Below are 17,875 nucleotides of genomic sequence, written 5' to 3'. Positions count from 1 at the left end.
ACAAGCTGTTCTTTCTGCCTGGAAGGCTTCTCTCAGCACCTCACATGTTTCAAGTGTCACTTCTTCTAGGAGGCCTCCCCTGACTGCTCCCTACTCTCCCATCACTCAGGATCTCCATCAGAGCGCCCATCACATTTGTCATCAGCTCAGCGAGGCATTTACTTGCTGATGGTTACAGGCCTGAGGCGGCTGGGGGCTCTGTCTGTCTTGGCACAGCAGGTCGTGTCCCGGGCCCAGGGTAATATCTCAAGCATAGAAAGCGCTCAATAAATATTTGTTGAATAAGAAGAAGAACCTCATCATCGCTACAAAAACCCCTCGGTTGCCAAAAATCAAGATTTAGCCATAGTGAAGGCTCCCAACACTTCAGAACCCAAGGTTCTAGTCCCATCTCAAATTTGGAGCCCTTTCTGTTTGGTCCCACCCACCCATCCCTACAGCCTCACCTCCTGCCCTCCCACCCACTCAGCATGCCCCTTCCAGCTTCACAGAACCCACACACCCTTCGCAAACACACCACACTCTTCAGGCGCCAAAGCCTTTGCACGTGCACCGTTTCTGCCAGAACCCCTCTGCGCATCCTTCATGCTTCCCGTCCTCTGGCCAGTCCCTCCACTCTCAGCCCTTTCTGGCCCAGGCAGAGTCCGACCCTCTCCTCTGGAGCACTCAGGGCTGTGGCCAGGTCTCCGACTGAGCGTGTGTCCCATGCGGGTCAGCAGCCGGTCCCCAGTCCAGAGGGTGCACAACCATCATTTGCCAATTAAACCTTAGAGAGAAGCAAGTGCCCCCGAGACCCAAGATGTTGGCCCGGCCAGGATGTAACTGCGGTCCTCCCTGCCCTGGGGAGATATTCTATGTGCCACAATTTACACCAAAATGGCACATGGGTCCAACTCTCTGTCCATTCATTCTTGGAAAACTTTCAGATTTGCCCAGGAAGCTTGGGGGTGAACATCACTCCAGGGTGACTGTCTCCTCCAGCTGGTCCTTGTGCATATTTTTAAAGATCCTGAGTGACACATCACTGAGACACAGCATTGTCTGCACGTTGCACAGCTGTGCCCGGGGGCCGCATGCTTCCCTGCCCTCACCTTGGCCGTGCCGGTCCATCACGCCAAGGCTCAGACAGAAGCTGGTTGTGTGATGCCACCTGCCCCCGGCCCCAGACATCCAGCCCAGCCTCCCTGCCCCACTGTGCACAAGTCCTTGCTCCTTCTAAGGAGAAGCTCCCTTTGTCTCATTTCCGCCTTCTGCCCTAGATTTTATCCTGCAAACTCTATTTTTCAGGTCAGAATAAATTTGTTTCCACATCTTGCTTTTTTAATGTCAAGGTGTATAAGATGGCCAATCAGAGCTTCAGGTGCTCAGAGTACTGGCTGTGGCTCCATTTCCCCAGCAGCCCCAGCATGATAGCCTCCTGCAAGTGCCTTGGAGGCCCAGCCTAGTCCTCACGTCTGCTGGCTCCCAAGGGCCCGAGCTTGGCAGGGGTGCTGAAGGAGAAGCAGCCTAAACAGTGTAGGAGCCATGGCTGCAGGCTTTACATAAGAGGCAGCGGACCCATGCAAGACCCCACGTGAATGGAGCTGGCCTCAGAGCCAGAACCCCCTAAACTCCTTTGCTGACTCTGCCCGGCTTGTCGGAGGAAGGGCTGAGAGCCTGTAAGAGCCCTCCTTCTCTCACCCGACAAGTAACCTGTCAAACCACGCAGCTAAATCGGGGAGCTCACTTGTGTGCTACGGTTAAAGCAGAACTCATGGCTCCCGCCCACCTAGCCTCAAATTCCTCCCTCCTTCCCTGTTTCTTCCCCCGAAGCAGGGGAAGCTGGGAGAGAATTCCAAGGAGCTAAGTCAGGATCGGGGACAGACTGACCTCTCAGAGCCACTTTCCTGCCGACGGCCCATGTGCCCTCTACTTTCCCCCTCTGCCAGCCTGGAAACCACCTCCCTCACTGTACCTTAAGAGTAACAACATCAAACTTCAATTTCAAACGCCAGCAAGAAAGACTGGCAGCACCTCTTACCCCAGCATCCTCCTGGGGCTCCTCCCCACTGCCCACAACCAGGGGCTCCCTACCTGCCTCCCCATCCTTCCCTTCTCCCCCACTCTAGAGCCAGCCTCCCCTAGACGCCCCACACCGCCGCTCCCTGGCCCCTCACCCTCCTATCTTACCTTTCCTGTCCCTCTTCCACCCTGGCCAATGGGCCACTTGAGGAATCCAATCACGCCACTGCTTTGAAACCTTCCGATGGTGCCACCACCCACCCAGTGGAAGTGGAACAAGCCCTTCAGTGGGGGCGCTCAGGGCTTCCAGAATCTGTACCTGCCTCAGACCCCAAAGTCCACAGGAGCCAAGAGGTTACAAAGGTGTCTGGGAAAGACGAAGCCACAAAGCTTAGGGAGTCCGGCCACACCCTTGGAGCCCTGCCCAGAAGGGGTGCACTCAGGATGCCCTCCTGTTGGTATCAGTGCCAAAGTTAACAGTGCTACTGAGCAAGCACTCCATCTACACTCAGTCCTCACTCTTCATGATTCTGTATCTGCGAATCTGCCTACTTGCTAAGACTCATACTGGTGGGGCTTTTTTTGCAGCCACTTGCAGACTTGAGCAGAACCTGAAAATCTGAGTTTCCCAACACACAGGTTCCCAGCTGAGGCTGAACAAGGCAACACTGCCTTCTTGTTTCAGCTCATACTGTAAAGAAGCACCCTTTTCCTGGTCTATTTAGTGCTGTGCTTTCACATTTTTGTGTGTTTTTTTGTTGGTGGTGATTTCTCTGCTTGAAATGGCCCCCAAGTATAGTGCTGAAGTGTTGTCCAATGTTCCTAAGCGCAAGGTTGTGATGTGCCTTATGGAGAAAACACGTGTGTCAGATAAGCTTTGCTCAGGCTTGAGTTACAGTGCTTAGATCAGTGTTAATAAGTCAACAATATATTAAATAAGGTATCTTTAACAGCAACCTTGGTGGTTTGTGCTGGTAGCGGGTGGAAACGCAGGGACTCTGCATTTCCCATAGGAGCAATGGTTCAGTATTCACTAATTCAGTGTTTGTGAGACATTATGGATGTAAGCACCATGAATAATGAGAATGGATTGTACTTTGGCCAAATGAACCCTCAGAACAGATATGTGAGGTAGGTTTCTCACTGCCCTGTTTTCCAGGTGAGGCTCAGAGAGGTGGGGAGACTCGCCCAAGCTCACCTTCTAGCCAGGCAGTGTTGGGGCCAGGGATTGAACCCAGGCTGCCTGAAGCCTGACCCCTACCCTATGCCCCACCCACTGTGCCAACTCTGTAAGGGTCATGTAGAGGCAACAGCCTTGAACATGTTAACTGTTTCACCCAGAAAATGGGGTGTGACTCCCAATGTGCTCTGAGTAGAATTCAAAGAGATGGCAGACATGAAGATGTTTGTAATCCTGGGGTGGCCCCTATGATTCCACTTACCACGGTTTCTCGATGAAGGAGAGAGTGATCACCTTTTGGGGGACAGCTGAGGACCTTTCTGGAAGACATGAAGGTTGACTGGGTCCGGCAGGATGGACCAGAGTCACTGAGGGGCAAGGAGATGCAGGGCTTTCGGGTGGAGGGATGCTCCGAGCAAAGGAGCGGGGCAGCACAGCCCAAGGCGTGGGAAGACAGATTTGAGCAGGGCATGGCTTGGCAAAGTGGCATTTAGGTAATTTAGCTGGTGAAGGGAAGCCAGGGAGGCCTGAGAGAGGGCTGCCTCTTCTCGGACAGGGTCCGTGGCTTCCTGGGGCTGCTTGGACACCGGGAACGGTGGTATCTTCTTCCCGCCCACAGCATCCCTCACAAAGTCCCTCCAAACTGGCCTGCAGTCAGAGGATTTACAGCACGTGGACCTGACTGCAGCTGGAAGGGCGCATTGCCTCCTTTCTCAATAGCCCGGCACACCAGGCAGCTCTGTGTGAGGTGCCAAGGCCATCTCAAGCTCAGTGTGTCCAGAATGAATCTGAGCCTCTCCTCCCCGCCATCGGCCTTGCTCTTCTAAAGAGGGGACCCCCACGCACTCCATCACACACTCCAGAAGCCTGGGGAGTCCTGCCCCCTGCTTCCCAGGCCTCCCCCATCTGTAAGGCTTTGCCCCTCCCCCACAAAAGCACATGTCACAGAGCCGGGCTTCTCTCGACCCCACCACCCTGGTCTAGGTTTCCACTTTCTACCCTCTGGCCTCCCTGCTTTGTCAGTGAACCAACTCACCCACAATCACTCTCCAGAAAGCAGCCTGAGGAGTTTTTTTAAAGTACAAATTGGATTAATGCTTCCCATTTCTAAAGCTTTTCAAAGGCTCCCCACTCCATGAAGTTGCCCACCTTGGCCTACTACAGGCACTGCCCCCTTCTCCAGCCTCAGTTCCTGCACTTTCCCCTTGTTGATTCCATTCCAGTCACACTGCTATTCCTCAAACACTCCAAGCATGCGCCGACCTCAGGGCCTTTGAACCTGCTGTTTCCCTGTCTGAGATGATCCCCACCCCCACCTCTGCACACCTACTCCTTCCCATCCTGCTCTCATCTCTGCTTCCCACTCAGGTCTCGGCTCAGGGGTCACGTCCTCAATGAGGGCCTCCCAGACCACCCTGTCTAAAGTTGCTGTTCTTCCTTTGAGGATCCTGTTTATTTCATCGAGCACTGATCAACTTACTGGTTCACTTGTCTTTTGTCTCTCTCCCCTACCAGACAGAGATCCTGAGTATCTAATATAGATTCCTGAGGGTGGGGACCCTGAATACCTTATAGAATTAAGATGCTTTCCCAGCACCAGGCCCGATACATGGCTGGGCTCAGTAAGTATTTATTGAATTAATGAACAACCCCCTATTTGACAGTTGGGTAGACTGAAGCTCACGGAAGAATGATTTACTCCTGACTCTGAGTCGGAATCTAATGGCCAGTGCGAGCGCTTTGAAAAGCTCCCTTCAGGTCAGCCCCCAACACACACACACACACACACACACACACTACAGGAGCACAATCTGGTGGGAGGTAAAGCTTGGAGCAGCTCTGCTTGAAGTTCGGCAATGAAGCTGTGGGAACGAGAGCTCAATAAACCCTAAGCACTGGGCATCAGAAACAACTTGAAAAATAACCATTTCTGAAAGGTGGCAGAGAAAGAAAGTAAGCAGTGCTTCCGGCAACATCTTCCAGGCAAGGCATATCATATGTACAGATTTAAAAGAATCATGACTGAGTGAGTCCTGGGCCAGGTACTACTTTATTCCAGACACAGGCCTGGGAGGGGAGATAATCATCACTGATGTTTTATAGATGAGAGAACAGGCTTTTAGCTTTTAACAGTGGCCGTGCTCTGTGAGGCTGTGGTCGACTGTGTACCTTGCACAGGGTCTAATCCTTTCTGGGCCTTCGTTTCCCCAGCTAAGTGGGTTGGCCTTGAATGGGCGTCACGAGTTTAAACGTCTACAGGAGACCATGCATGTAACCCCTCTGGCCCACAGCTGTCATGTGGAAGACCTGGGTGAGAGAAGCCAGAAATCTGGCCTTAAAAATAAATAAATAAAACCTCTAAATTTAAAAGTGGAGTTAGTTAATTCTTTTAAAAATGGAGTTAGTCAATTCTAAGTTTTAAAAAACACTGGGCAGGTACGTGCCTGCCTGCTAACGTGGCCCATGGCACACAGGTTTGTGACTGCTGGAACAGCTGTCCTCAGGCCTCCTTGCTCCTTCTGGAGCTCCAGCCCCTCTCCCCCTGCTCCCCAGGAAGCCGGTCCACTAGAACCTCCCCCTTGGAAAGGCAGGAGACCCTTGGGAACCTTGAAATCGAGGCAGCAGGAGGCCCTTCTGGTGGTGTCTCAGGTCTGTTGGGCAAAAGCAGAGAAGCCCCTTCTGGCCGGTAGGCCAGTTCTGCTTGCAGGCTCTTGGCACCAGGGCACAGGTGGCGGGAGAGCCCCATCCAGAGCACAGATGGCCGCCCCCCTTCATGGGCCTGGAGCAGCTGCCTGAGAGGGACCAGCTTGGTTGCTGGGACAACACCCTTCGCCCCCTCCAGAGACAGCTGCTCCTTAGAAGCCCTGTTCACACACCAGTTGGGGTCAAAGGTATGAGGTGGCTCTGTCCTGACACGTTCAGGCCAGAGGTGCTGGAGGACAGGGTTAAGCAATGCCCTCCAGATGGACCCACAATTCAGGTCAGCTGATTCTCTGAGGACAGGAAGTTGCCGGTCAGGAGCCTTCACAAGCTCCCGGGCATCTCCCCTGACTGAGGGCTGGCCGTGAACTGGCCTAGCATGAAAAGCTTTAACTGTATTGGCTCATCAACTCTTCACCAGGCCTATCACTCCCACTTCAAAGAGGAAAAAAGTGAGGCCCAGAGAGAAGTGAACAGCCCCAGGTCACACAGCCAGGATTTGAGCTCAGGCTTTCTGATTCCAGAGCCAGCACTTGTAGCTGCTGCTTCACCACACTGACCAGGGCTGGAGTTAGGTGCACTTAGCAGGGCCTGGCTGAGATTCTGGCCAGGCCAGTTTCCCAGTCAGGACCCTAATCTTGGGTCCTCATGCAGGGTTTGGCGATATCCTCTGCGTGGGTTAGATGGTGGCTGCCTCTGGCTCTGCTGGCCATGGGGTCAGAGGCCTGGTGCCCCTGGACCAGAACCCCAGCACGTGGAAGAAAAAGGTGGCCCGCTCTGCCTGTGATCACTGCCACCCACCGCCCTTCCTCAGGCCCTTCACTTCTGGATGTGCAGTCCTGGACACTCTGACCCTCCACCAGAAACACCAGAACCCCTGACGTGGTTTCCCAGTCACTCAGGACTTCCCCAGTTTGGCTAAATCTCACTACAGCCTCAAGGCAGAGCCCAAAGAGGTGAGGCCACTCGTCCCAGGTCACACAGCTGGCTGATGGGGTACTGGGACTGGAACAAGGATGTGAAAACCTCCAAATTCTAGGGTCCGAGGAGATAGTAATTCCAGTGCCTTTCAAACCAGGTTCTGGGGGCCCTCAAGAGGGCCTGGGGAGGCTTTTTGATTCCCACCCCCCGCCAGGGCCCTCAGAGCACCTCCACTTTCTTTTTTTCCTCCATATGGTATTTTGGGATCCACCGGACTAATTCAACCTCCTCATAGTACAAATGAGGAAACTGAGGATCAGAAAGGCAAATGTACTCCCTGAGGATCAGGTGGCAGAGCAGGAACCTTGCCTGGGGCTCTGAGTGTGGGTGTGTTCCCTCTGCCCACCTGACTCCCAGCCTGGAGACCACCAGCCCTAGGCATTCAGGGAGGCACCCACGTGTGGCTGAGCCCCACCTCCTCCAGCCCCTGACCAGGGGACCCCAGACGGCATGCTGTTTCTCAAAAAACATTTCCACGAATACTGCGACCGTAATCCAGTAAGCAACCTGTCAGGCAACATTCACCCCTCGCCGCCTGTTCTGTGCTGGAATCTGCTGCAAATGTCCTTTTATTTATCCCCAGAGACCTGCCGGCAGAGTTGGCTCTGCTGGCAGCTCTGCTGAGGCCCCTATCCTACCCCTCAGGATACCTTACTACCACCGCCCCTGGGAGTCCAAGCTTGAAAGAAACGCCAGCTTCCAAGCAGCAGTTCCTGAATCATGATTTTCTCATACATTAAAGCTATAAACACTAGCAGGGAGTGCTGATGAGCAGAAGATGGCCAGAGTTACAGGGCTGCTATGGTGGTTCCAGTCCAAGACAAAAACTTGATGTGTACAGCCCCTGTCTGGCCTGGTGGAGGAGTCGGGGGTGGAGAATCCAAGATTTGGCTTTTCAAATACTATTTGACTTTTCAAATACTGGCTCTAGCACGTGGACCTTGTTGTGGTCTTTCTAAGGCCCTAAGGTCCCAGAAGCCCAGCCTGGGAAGTACTACTTAGAAGAAAGAGCCTCAAAAACCACCCTCACTTCTGGAGGGCTGACGTCAAACCCTAGTAATGGGTCACAAAAGCCTAGCTTTTTACAAGCTGTCACAGGGGCCCACATCCAGTGTGCAAAGCCAGACACTGCCAGGCCCTGTGCACCTCGATTGCTGGCCTCTTTCATTGTTCTGAATGACCAAGCGGATCCCAGAATAGAAAGACGGTGTTAACAGGCTCATTCACTGTGCCTGCAGTGACAGGTGGCATATCGGGTGTCAGAACCCGGAGCCAAGAATCCTGGGCGGCCAAGAGATGGTTTGAAATGAACAGAGCAGAAGTGAATGGGGAAAACCGTGAGTTCAGCTCAGGTCAGCCCAGGCCAGGTCGCCTTCCCTGGTGCCAGGCCTGGGGACAGGGACAAGGGCCCAGTCCTCAGAGCTTATATTAAGATTTTGAGTTCAGGACCCCAACTTGGACAATTACACAGAAAACAGACATGTGGGAAAATGTCTTAGCGACTCTAGTTGATCACAGACACGGTCTGAGGCTACACTGACAGAGAAGGTGCAGGACCAGGGAGGGGGCAGCCCCACGGAACTCTGGATAATGTTGTGGGTACTGTTGGCGATTCTGGACAAGGGACACTGCCAAACTGGAGCCCGATGAGAAGGGGGCAATCGCACAGGGAGAAGTCTCTAATCCATCCTCCCATTACGACAAGTAGGCCACGCACTGGGCTCTGGGTGGGCACTAGGGACCCACCCAGCGTTAGTAGTCCTCAGACCTCAAGAAACTCACAATAAAGTAAAACTCCACCGACTGGGCGTAGCCACAGGGACTACTGCAGGAGAAAGCCTGGGGCTGACTGAACAAGAGTGCTGCGACTGACTGGTGACGTCTGTCACAGATTTGCCACAGATGGGGTGTGACGCACATGGGCCATGAGCCACGCCTAGTCTAACACAAGGGAGGAGGTGCTTAGAGAGGCTGGAGTAGTAGCCTGGAAAAGAGGGGATTCAGAAGGGCATGGCTACTGTCTTCAAATACCTAGGAGACTGTCACATACATTGTCCATGTGGTCCAGGTCATTACAGCACAACCAGAGGGGGGACAGGAAGGTGGGGGTTAAGGGGGAGCAGGTTTTGCCTCATTATAAGGAGGCAGTTTCTAAGGGGCAGAGCTGCCTAGGAGGTGATCAGCTAGGCTAGACACAGGCACGATGGATGCAGGGAGGGACTCAAGCCCCCGCGGGTGACCTTTAAGATTCCTTCCAGGCCTGAGATGTTTCCTCTTTTCTCTGCCTTCCTACTTCACACTCAGTAATGGAGGTGACATCAGACATCATTTTTGTGTGTGTGACATTCACAGTTCAATTTCTCTTTTTCTTTTTTTCTTTGCCTCCAGAGAATTGTTACCAACTAGCAGAGGAGAGGGAGGAGAAGGTTCAAATGGCCTAGCTACAGGGGAAATGATGGGAGGACTAACTCTAAGGTCTAAGGCAGCACGGTCAGGGCTTAACACACCTTCCTCTGGACAGCCGGGCAGCACAGAGCTCCTGCCTGAGATGATAAACCCATCCTCAGAACAGGAGACCAGCCGACACTGGCTCCCCTTCCCCCCGCCCCCCGCCATACCTGCTGCTGAGTTACAGAAGTGGCCTGTAGGTCAGGAGGCCCTGAGCGTGAGCACTGTCCCTGCACTCGCTCACTGTATGACTAAGGCCCCCCGGGCCTCACTCTCACCCATCTGTAAGATGGGAACAATGCTGACTCGCCCTGTTCACTGCCCTAGGGCTGCTGTGAGACTCTCTTGGGAAGACAGGCGGGAAAGGGCTTGGCAGGTGAGGAACTATCATTACAATCACTTGAGGGGCCCAAATATCTGAGCAAGGGGCCCACAGAGCAGCTGCCTGATTCTAGGCCTTCCAAGGACTCCATGCGCCAGAAGCTGGGGGTTTCTGGCCTGGGGCAGGTCAGGAAAGTTCAGTGCCCTGAGGACCGCAGCCGACCCCCACCCCATGCCGCATCTGTATCACTATTCTAACATTTTAGGGTAGTGACCTCTGGTGTCCCTGCCTTGCCAAGCACCCCTCTAACTTTTCTCTGCCACCCTCTTCATGCCAACGCCCCATGTTCCCAGCGTCCAGGTCTTTGCAAGGCTGCTCCCTGCCTGCAATGCCCCTCCTCCTCCCTAATCCCACCGCCTCTTCCGGGTCTCCGTTCCAGCATCACTCCCTACAAGCCTTCCCTGACTGTCCTTCCGCACCGCCAGGCACCCCTCACTGGGTCACGCCCCAGGTTTAGAGGTGCCACAGGCCCCTGCCGTCACACTGTTTTACAGGCCTGTTTACTTTTCTCCTTCTCCATTTAGACCCTGAGTCCCCTGAAGGCAGGGACTGCAAGGTTCCCATGCCTGTGGCACCCAGAAGGGGTGCCAGGCAAATCCTGCTGCCACTTACGACGTGGGGCCCTGTCTCTGACTTCACCCCAAAAGTGAGACAGGCCTGCAGGGCCTTCCCCTGGAAGACTTGAGAATGCAGCAGTAGGGAAGTCTGTGAGGGGCGACCTGGCAAGCAAAAGACAGAAGTGCTGGGACAAGCAGGGACTATAGGCCTACCCCTCACACCTCCATACCCTCCATACTCGAGTTTTCTCCCAACCACCTCTAAAAGCACAACACGGTGACATTTGGGAAGATCTTTTTAAAAGAAGACCTCCCCAAGGGAAAGTCACCAGCACCCCGCAACTGTAAGGACTCGCTGAATATTAGCGACTAATCGTCATAGTTACCGGTGTTTATTGCCTGCTCAGGCATCGCTGGCTACTGCCCTGGCCCAGTCACTGTCCGAGGTCCTTATATTTGATCCCCACAAAGAGTTGTTTTCACCATCGCCCCTTGTGCTGCTGAGGAAATGGAGGCTCAGAGAGTTTGAGGGATTTGTTCAGCGTCACACAGCAAGTGTTCTATCTGCTAAGTGAGTGCAAACCTTCCAGGTTTCAGTCTCCAGAACCCAACCTTCACAGCATCTGGTCTCACAACAAAAATACAAGTTGGCTGACAAGGAGGCTGACACACACATTCCTACAAAGCTTAGAAATCACGGTACAAAGACAAATTTGGTCTCTCCCTTCTGCTGGCAGACTCTGACTAGAATACACTCTTACAAAGACCTCAAGCCCAAGCCAGCATCCCAAAGAGCATCTGAAGAAAGCGGACTTTACCTTGACAACTTCTACCCCTCCGGGAGCTGCTCTGCCCTGATGTTTTTACAAGCATACTAATCACCTCCCCAGGCTTCGGGCTGTCCTACCAGGCCCTTTTCCTCTCTCACAAAGAGACCTGTGATATCACTTGCCCCTCAAATGGTCCCTTCCCCTCCTAGGACTGACGCCCATCTGTAAACGCTGGGTACTGCACTAGGTTGTGGACGGCACAGGTTCCAACAGGTGTGCTACTTCTGGTTAATTGGTAGTACCTGCCTGTGTTAAGAAGGATCCTGAAGCTGTGTCCAGGCTCCACACAGCCACCACGGGCGCTGGAACCAACACTGCCTCTGTGGGAAAAGCCCTCCTGGGGGATGAGCAGCCTTTTAAAAACTCTGCTGGAACACAGCCACATAGAGCTGAGAGTTGCAGTGTGCGCTAACTTGGAGAGTTAACCAAGAGTTCATTATTTCCAGATGAAACCTACTCTCCCTTTCAAATATACCTCCTTAAAATGGACTAATGAATGAGTTACCTGGAGTAGTTAAATTCATATAGTCGGAAAGTAGAAGGGTGGTTTCCAGGGGGTGGGGGAGGAGGGAATGGGAAGTTGTTTAATAGGTACAGAGTTTCAGTTTTGCAAGATGAAAAGAGTTCTGGCGATGGAGGGTGGTGATAGTTGTAAAACAATGTGAGTGTACTTAATACCACTGAACTGCACACTTAAAAATAGTATAAGCGGTGATTTATTTTTTGGCCGTGCCATGCAACACGCGGGATCTTACTTCCCCAACCAGGGATCGAACCCTGCGGTGGAAAGCGGATTCTTTACTACTGGACAACCAGGGAAGTCCATGTGGTAAAGTTTTATGTGCACTTTAACACAGTTTTTTAAAAAGTGGGCTAGTGCGGAGTCTACTGAGGAACTCTCTAAAAACGAGCCCCAGCTATCAAACTGATTTTCCACCCCAAATCCAGAAGTCATAAAATAAAATACTGAAAGCTACTTTAAGCATGAAGTGTTTGATTTCTGGTTTGACTTAAATGTATTTGTGAGCAGGGGCTGATTTATAATCTGCTACAATCTCTTTCCTGAGATTCAGGGAATAGAAATAAAAGAAGAAGAAAGAATTTAAATAGAAAATCAAAAAGACTGGAGAGCTACAAGGGTAGAAATGGATGTGTTAGAACCTTGGAAAGGAGTTGGATGGGAGATTGTGTGGAGGTTAAAAAAATGAAAACTTAAAAAAGAACTATAAATATATTGTATAACATTATAGAAAACAGTTAAAAAGTGATTTTAATCCCATTGCCCTAACACAATTACTGTTACATCATTCTATACCCAAGCTTTTAAACTGTGATCATTTTGGAATGGCAATCTGGCTAAAAAGAAATAGCAACTTCTGCGTTGGCCTTCTTAAACAAAAGCAGTTGGTAGTACAGAAAGAGTAGTGAATCAGGACTTCAAATCTTGATTAAGCTGTGTGACTCTGGACAAGTCACTTTACCTCTCTGTTCCATCACTTCTAAAAACAGCAGTAATAACTGCAACCCGCCTCCCTCAGCAACAGAAGCAACAGGGCTTTGTGAATTGTGAAGTAGTATGTGAAAGGGCATTAGCAATAAGTAGGAGTGCTGAAGAAGCCTTTTCCTGATGACAATAATCAGTACGAAAACCTGATGATGATAACAATAATAATAATGATGACGATGCAAGTATTCAGAAGCTCTGATGTTAATTTTAAAACAAAAATCACTTGTAATACTTTCGTTATCACACCTCTGGGTGAGCAAAGCTGTTGGCCTCAGACCTACCCAGGCTTGCCAAGCCCAGCCAGGCCCTGCCTGACCTTGCAGACCCTTCCAGACATAACCCGAACCTCTCCCGGTTCCCTAAATACACCAAACACTTTATACCTTGGGGTCTTGCCCCCTGCTGTTCCCAGTCTGCCTTAACTGCCTCCTTCCCATCCTCCACCCCACCTTCCCTGAGATGCCTTCCCCATCTTCTCTGAATAAGTCCCTCTCGGCAACTATGTTTCCTTCAGGACTCATCCCAATTAGACAGTATGTTGTGTGTCTGTACCTGCTTGAATGGGGTCTCCAAGCTGGATGAGATCTCCAAGCTCCATGAGGAAAGAGACCAGGTTTGTCTTGTTCCCTCTCCTTCCCCTGGCTCAGTACCTGGGATGAATGGCTGATTGTTTGGGAAGAAAGTGGAGGCGGGGTGGGGAGGAGCTGGCTGGGATGAACCCAAGTCCTCTTCCCCTGGGCTGTTCCCACGCACTGCTGCGTGCACCCCCTTTGAGAAGACTGCTGGGGCAGCAGTAGCAGTGGCAGCCCTGCCTTTATAGGTGCTGTCAGACAAGCCCCGCTCCCCCTACCCCACAGGCAAACACCTCCTGACTGCTACCATGCTCTGTGCTGGGCCAACAGTCACGTCATGAAGCGTGGGAAGCTTAGGAAGGCAAGAAAGTTCTAGGAGAGCCTTGAACTATTACTGTATTCACAACACACTCAAGAGCAGCCTCTTCACTGCAGTCCCCAGCAGGATACTGCCCAATGGAGTGATGACCCTGCCGAGATAAACCCTGACTCTGAGTGCCTGGTGGACTCTGACAGCCCTGGGCAGGCTTCTCTAGCCTGATCTCAGCTCCCCAGGCCCCTGGACAACCAGCCCCTGCCTCCCCTCCCGTCCCCAGGGAAGCCTCCCCTTAAAAATCTCCATCCACTTGGAGCCTACCCAGCTTCTGAGGTCCTGAAGATCACACCTCCTCTCTAAAGCCTGCCTTGATTTGCTACATCTTCCCCATCAGGGCCCCACACTCAACAAAGAGCCATCGAATGATTAACTCCTCTCCAAATACCAAGTGCACCTGCATCTTTCCAGACATGGGACATGCACAGTCTTTAAATATTTCAAGTCTTCTGTCTCCCCTTGGATATCAAGAAGAGCAGGGGCAAACATTTCTTAAGTGCTTCCTCTGTGCCTGGCACTGTCCTGAGTGCTTTACACACACACACATTCTCTCTCTTGTACTCGCGCAGTGACTCAGGTAATATCATCACCTCTATTTTGCAGGTGAAGAAACGGAGGCCCAGAGAGGTTAAGCAACTTGCCAAAGCCTCACAGCTCCAGGTGGCATCTCAGGATCTGAACCCCGGCAGCATGACTCCAGGGCTATGCCCTTAACTACGGGGCTGCCCGACCATCGGTGTGAGGGCTTTCGTACACAGTCGGGCTTTATAAGTGCCAGGTTCTGCCACCCAGGGGAGCAGCGTGGCTCGGTGTGGCTCATCAGTGCAGTCACTCAGCCACAACTTCCAGGTCACCTACTGTGTGCTCAGCGTGTGCCGTCAGGGAGTGGATTTGAACGAACACAGCTCTGCGCCTGGGGACCTTGGGATTACGCAGAGCAGAGGAGAGGTAGACGAATATCGTATTCGTTGAAGCAACAAAACTGCTACCATTATCTGCTCTGGCAAGGCTGAGAACTTCCTTAGAAAAAGCACAGAGAAACAGGAACTTGAGACCCCAGCTAGTTTGGCAACGGCTAATCTTTGAAGTACACAGGCGAACCAAACGTGTGTTATGATTTTGGTCTCACCAGGGGACCAAAATCTATTCGGCTGAACAGCAGAGCTAGAGCTCCTGCCAAGAAACAAATGGGGATTGAGGTCCAGAGCCAGGAAGGGGCTTGTCGGAGGCCACCTATCAACTGGAGAAGCACGGCTCCGGTTCCCTTACGCCCTGTGCTCTCCAAGTCCCTGGGACTGCAACCAGGACAAAAGGCTTTCAGGCCATCTGCGTCCTTAAGAAGAAACCGCCGGGGGGTGAGGTAAGTGCCTACAGTGACCGCAAGTTTAAAAGTTTTCTCAGTGGAGACAGGACGTTAGCTCTTACCTTCAGGGAGTGTGGAACTGTTCTGTGAAAGCTGGATTTGGGAAGCCAGGGTTGATGTCCCAGGCCCACCTCCAGCCCAGCACTGCCCCAGAAGGACAGGAATTTCAAAGGCAGTAGCTCCCCACCTGGGGCCACACCCAGGTGAGGCTGACTTTACCGGGGAACCCGTGGAACTGGCTCTCTCCCACGCAGGGGCAGGCCGGGCCAGAAGGCCACCCTGGTCTGCAGCCTGGCGCCTCTCCCTGCGGGGTCCCACCCGGCCCCCACCCCGGCCGGGCCTCCAGAACAAGGGAAGAGGCCTGCTCCTCTCTTAGTGAGGCCTAGTGAGGTCCCCCGGGGCCCACCCCAGCCCGCGCTGGGTCTGAAGCAGCTGCTTCCTGCTTTACCTTTTCCTTTCACTTTGGTTTTTAACCCCAAAGTGAAACTAAAGACTGGGACGACGTGGGAAAGATGGTGAGAGTTAAGGCCTGAACACCTGGCTTCTCATCCCAGTGAGGCTGCTGACTCGCTGGGAAACGTGGGAGGAGGCCCTCAACCCCCTGCCTCGGTCTCTCCGTTGATAAAATAGGAGGGAGGAACTTGGCTAATGCTTTAAAGTGCCATTAAATTAGAATAATGATGGAACGTCCCCTTCCTCATCCCTGCCACCCTGAGGACTAAAAAGGAGCTGCAGAAATGACCAGAGCGGGACCCAAAAGGGCCTTCCTGTTGGCTTGGAGGACGAGGCAAACTCTCGCCGCTGTGTGGAGACCTTCCTGGTCTCTCTGACTACCTCTCCCCAACCTGTCAACTCAACTCCTTTATCCTGAGCAGCCCCTGGGGCAGAGCAAATTCAGGAAGACCCCAGGGACGAGCCTGACCTGGTCTTAGCACAGCAAGAGGAGCCACCAACAGCTGCCTGAAAACTCCCCGCCTGAGGGCCGACCAGGCCACCTGCTAAGACCCAGGACTAAGACAGCATCCCACCCAGGACTGGTCCAAACTTCGCTCTCCGCTGACCCCAGGGTGCCTGACACAGTCTAGCTAAGACCACTGTAATCTGTTTTATGGTGTTTTCCCACTGGCTGGTTTACCAAATCTCCCCTCTAGGCTGGTGCCATGAGAGAGGCAGGGATGAGCCTCCCTGCCTCTCAGATGAGGAAAACTGAGGCTCGGAAAGGCACAGGGACATTGTGGCCAAGCCAGCACTGGATTCAGGAGCTCAGTAAGCATCTGCTGGATGATTGAGCTTGACGGCCCAGCCGCTGCCAAGCAGGTGTGGCACACACCAGAGAAGCACAGGAAGGAGGACACAGTGTATGTGCGTGTGTGTGTGTATGGGGGGGGCATCCCTCCCTGGAGACCAAGTCACAAACAGGTCCCCAGGTACCTGTAACAGAATCCCCTCCCCCCAGTCCTGGCTCCACTCCTGATGTCCCTGCAGCCCATTTCTTCCCTTCATCCCTCACTTCCTCCCATCTGCACCTTACTCTGGAGAGATCTCATTGGCTGAGGGCTTCTGAGCGAAGACTGGCCAGCCTCCTCCCCCTCTCTGGGCTGGATTAGTACTGTCAGTACTTAACCAAGGGAAGGAATTTGAATCCAGGGGTGGGGGCAAGGTGCTTTTAAAAATATATACACCTTGGGCTTCCCTGGTGGCACAGTGGTTAAGAATCCGCCTGCCAATGCAGGGGACATGGGTTCGAGCCCTGGTCGGGGAAGATCCCACATGCCACGGAGCAACTAAGCCCGTGTGCCACACCTACTGAGCCTGCGCTCTAGAGCCCGTGAGCCACAACTACCGAGCCCGTGTGCCACAACTACTGAAGCCCGTGTGCCTAGAACCTGTGCTCTGCAACAAGAGAAGCCACTGCAATGAGAAGCCCATGCATTGCAACGAAGAGTAGTCCCCACTCGCCGCAACTAGAGAAAAGCCCTTGTGCAGCAATGAAGACCCAACGCAGCCAAAAATGAATAAATAAAATTTTTAAGAAATTAAAAAAAATCAGTAGCCCTGAAAAAAATATATATACCTCTTTTTTTTTTTTTTTTTTTTTTTTTTTTTTTTTTGCGGTACGCAGGCCTCTCACTGTTGTGGCCTCTTCCATTGCGGAGCACAGGCTCCGGATGCGCAGGCTCAGCGGCCATGGCTCACGGGCCCAGCCGCTCCGCGGCATGTGGGATCTTCCCAGACTGGGGCACGAACCCGTGTCCTCTGCATCGGCAGGCGGACTCTCAACCACTGTGCCACCAGGGAAGCCCTACACCTTATTTTTGTTAAAGGAGGCAGGAATATACAATGGAGAAAACACAGCCTCTTCAATAAGTGGTGCTGGGAAAACTGGACAGCTACATGTAAAAGAATGAAATTAGAACACTCCCTAACACCATACACAAAAATAAACTCAAAATGGATTAAAGACCTAAATGTAAAACCAGACACTATAAAACGCTTAGAGGAAAACATAGGCAGAACACTCTATGACATAAATCACAGCAAGATCCTTTGTCACCCACCTCCTAGAGAAATGGAAATAAAAATAAACAAATGGGACCTAATGAAACTTAAAAGCTTTTGCACAGCAAAGGAAACCACAAACAAGACAAAAAGACAACCCTCAGAATGGGAGAAAATATTTGCAAGTGAAGCAACTGACAAAGGATTAATCTCCAAAATTTACAAGCAGCTCATGCAGCTCAACATCAAAAGAACAAACAACCCAATCCAAAAATGGGCAGAAGACCTAAATAGACATTTCTCCAAAGAAGACATACAGATTGCCAACAAACACATGAAAGGATGCTCAACATCACTAATCATTAGAGAAATGCAAATCAAAACTACAGTGAGGTATCACCTCACACCAGTCAGAATGGCCATCATCAAAAAATCTACAAACAATAAATGCTGGAGAGGGTGTGGAGAAAAGGGAACCCTCT

The 17,875-nt window shown here is 52.1% G+C and overlaps 1 protein-coding gene across 3 annotated transcripts in view; it reads right to left on the bottom strand.

Annotated features, from left to right (window-relative positions):
- The window catches only part of DLGAP4 (DLG associated protein 4), a 70,219-nt gene that overhangs the window by 42,276 nt on the left and 10,068 nt on the right, over window positions 1-17,875 (bottom strand). Inside the window, exon 1 of one of the 3 annotated variants that reach the window (XM_022592500.3) lies at window positions 13,139-14,934. The exons of the other annotated variants lie outside the window; for them this stretch is intronic. Within the exon in view, the coding sequence (XP_022448208.1) occupies window positions 13,139-13,184 (46 nt within the window). The 5' untranslated portion in view covers window positions 13,185-14,934. Of the gene's footprint in view, window positions 1-13,138; window positions 14,935-17,875 lie in introns of those variants that run through there. 3 annotated transcript variants of the gene reach the window in all.

Source organism: Delphinapterus leucas, chromosome 15, assembly GCF_059928025.1.
Source record: "Delphinapterus leucas isolate spDelLeu-1000000601 "Yukka" chromosome 15, BTC_Dleu_Yukka2, whole genome shotgun sequence".
NCBI lineage: Eukaryota > Metazoa > Chordata > Mammalia > Artiodactyla > Monodontidae > Delphinapterus > Delphinapterus leucas.
Note: the sequence above shows the minus strand (reverse complement) of the source record. Positions and strands in the feature narration are given on the sequence as shown.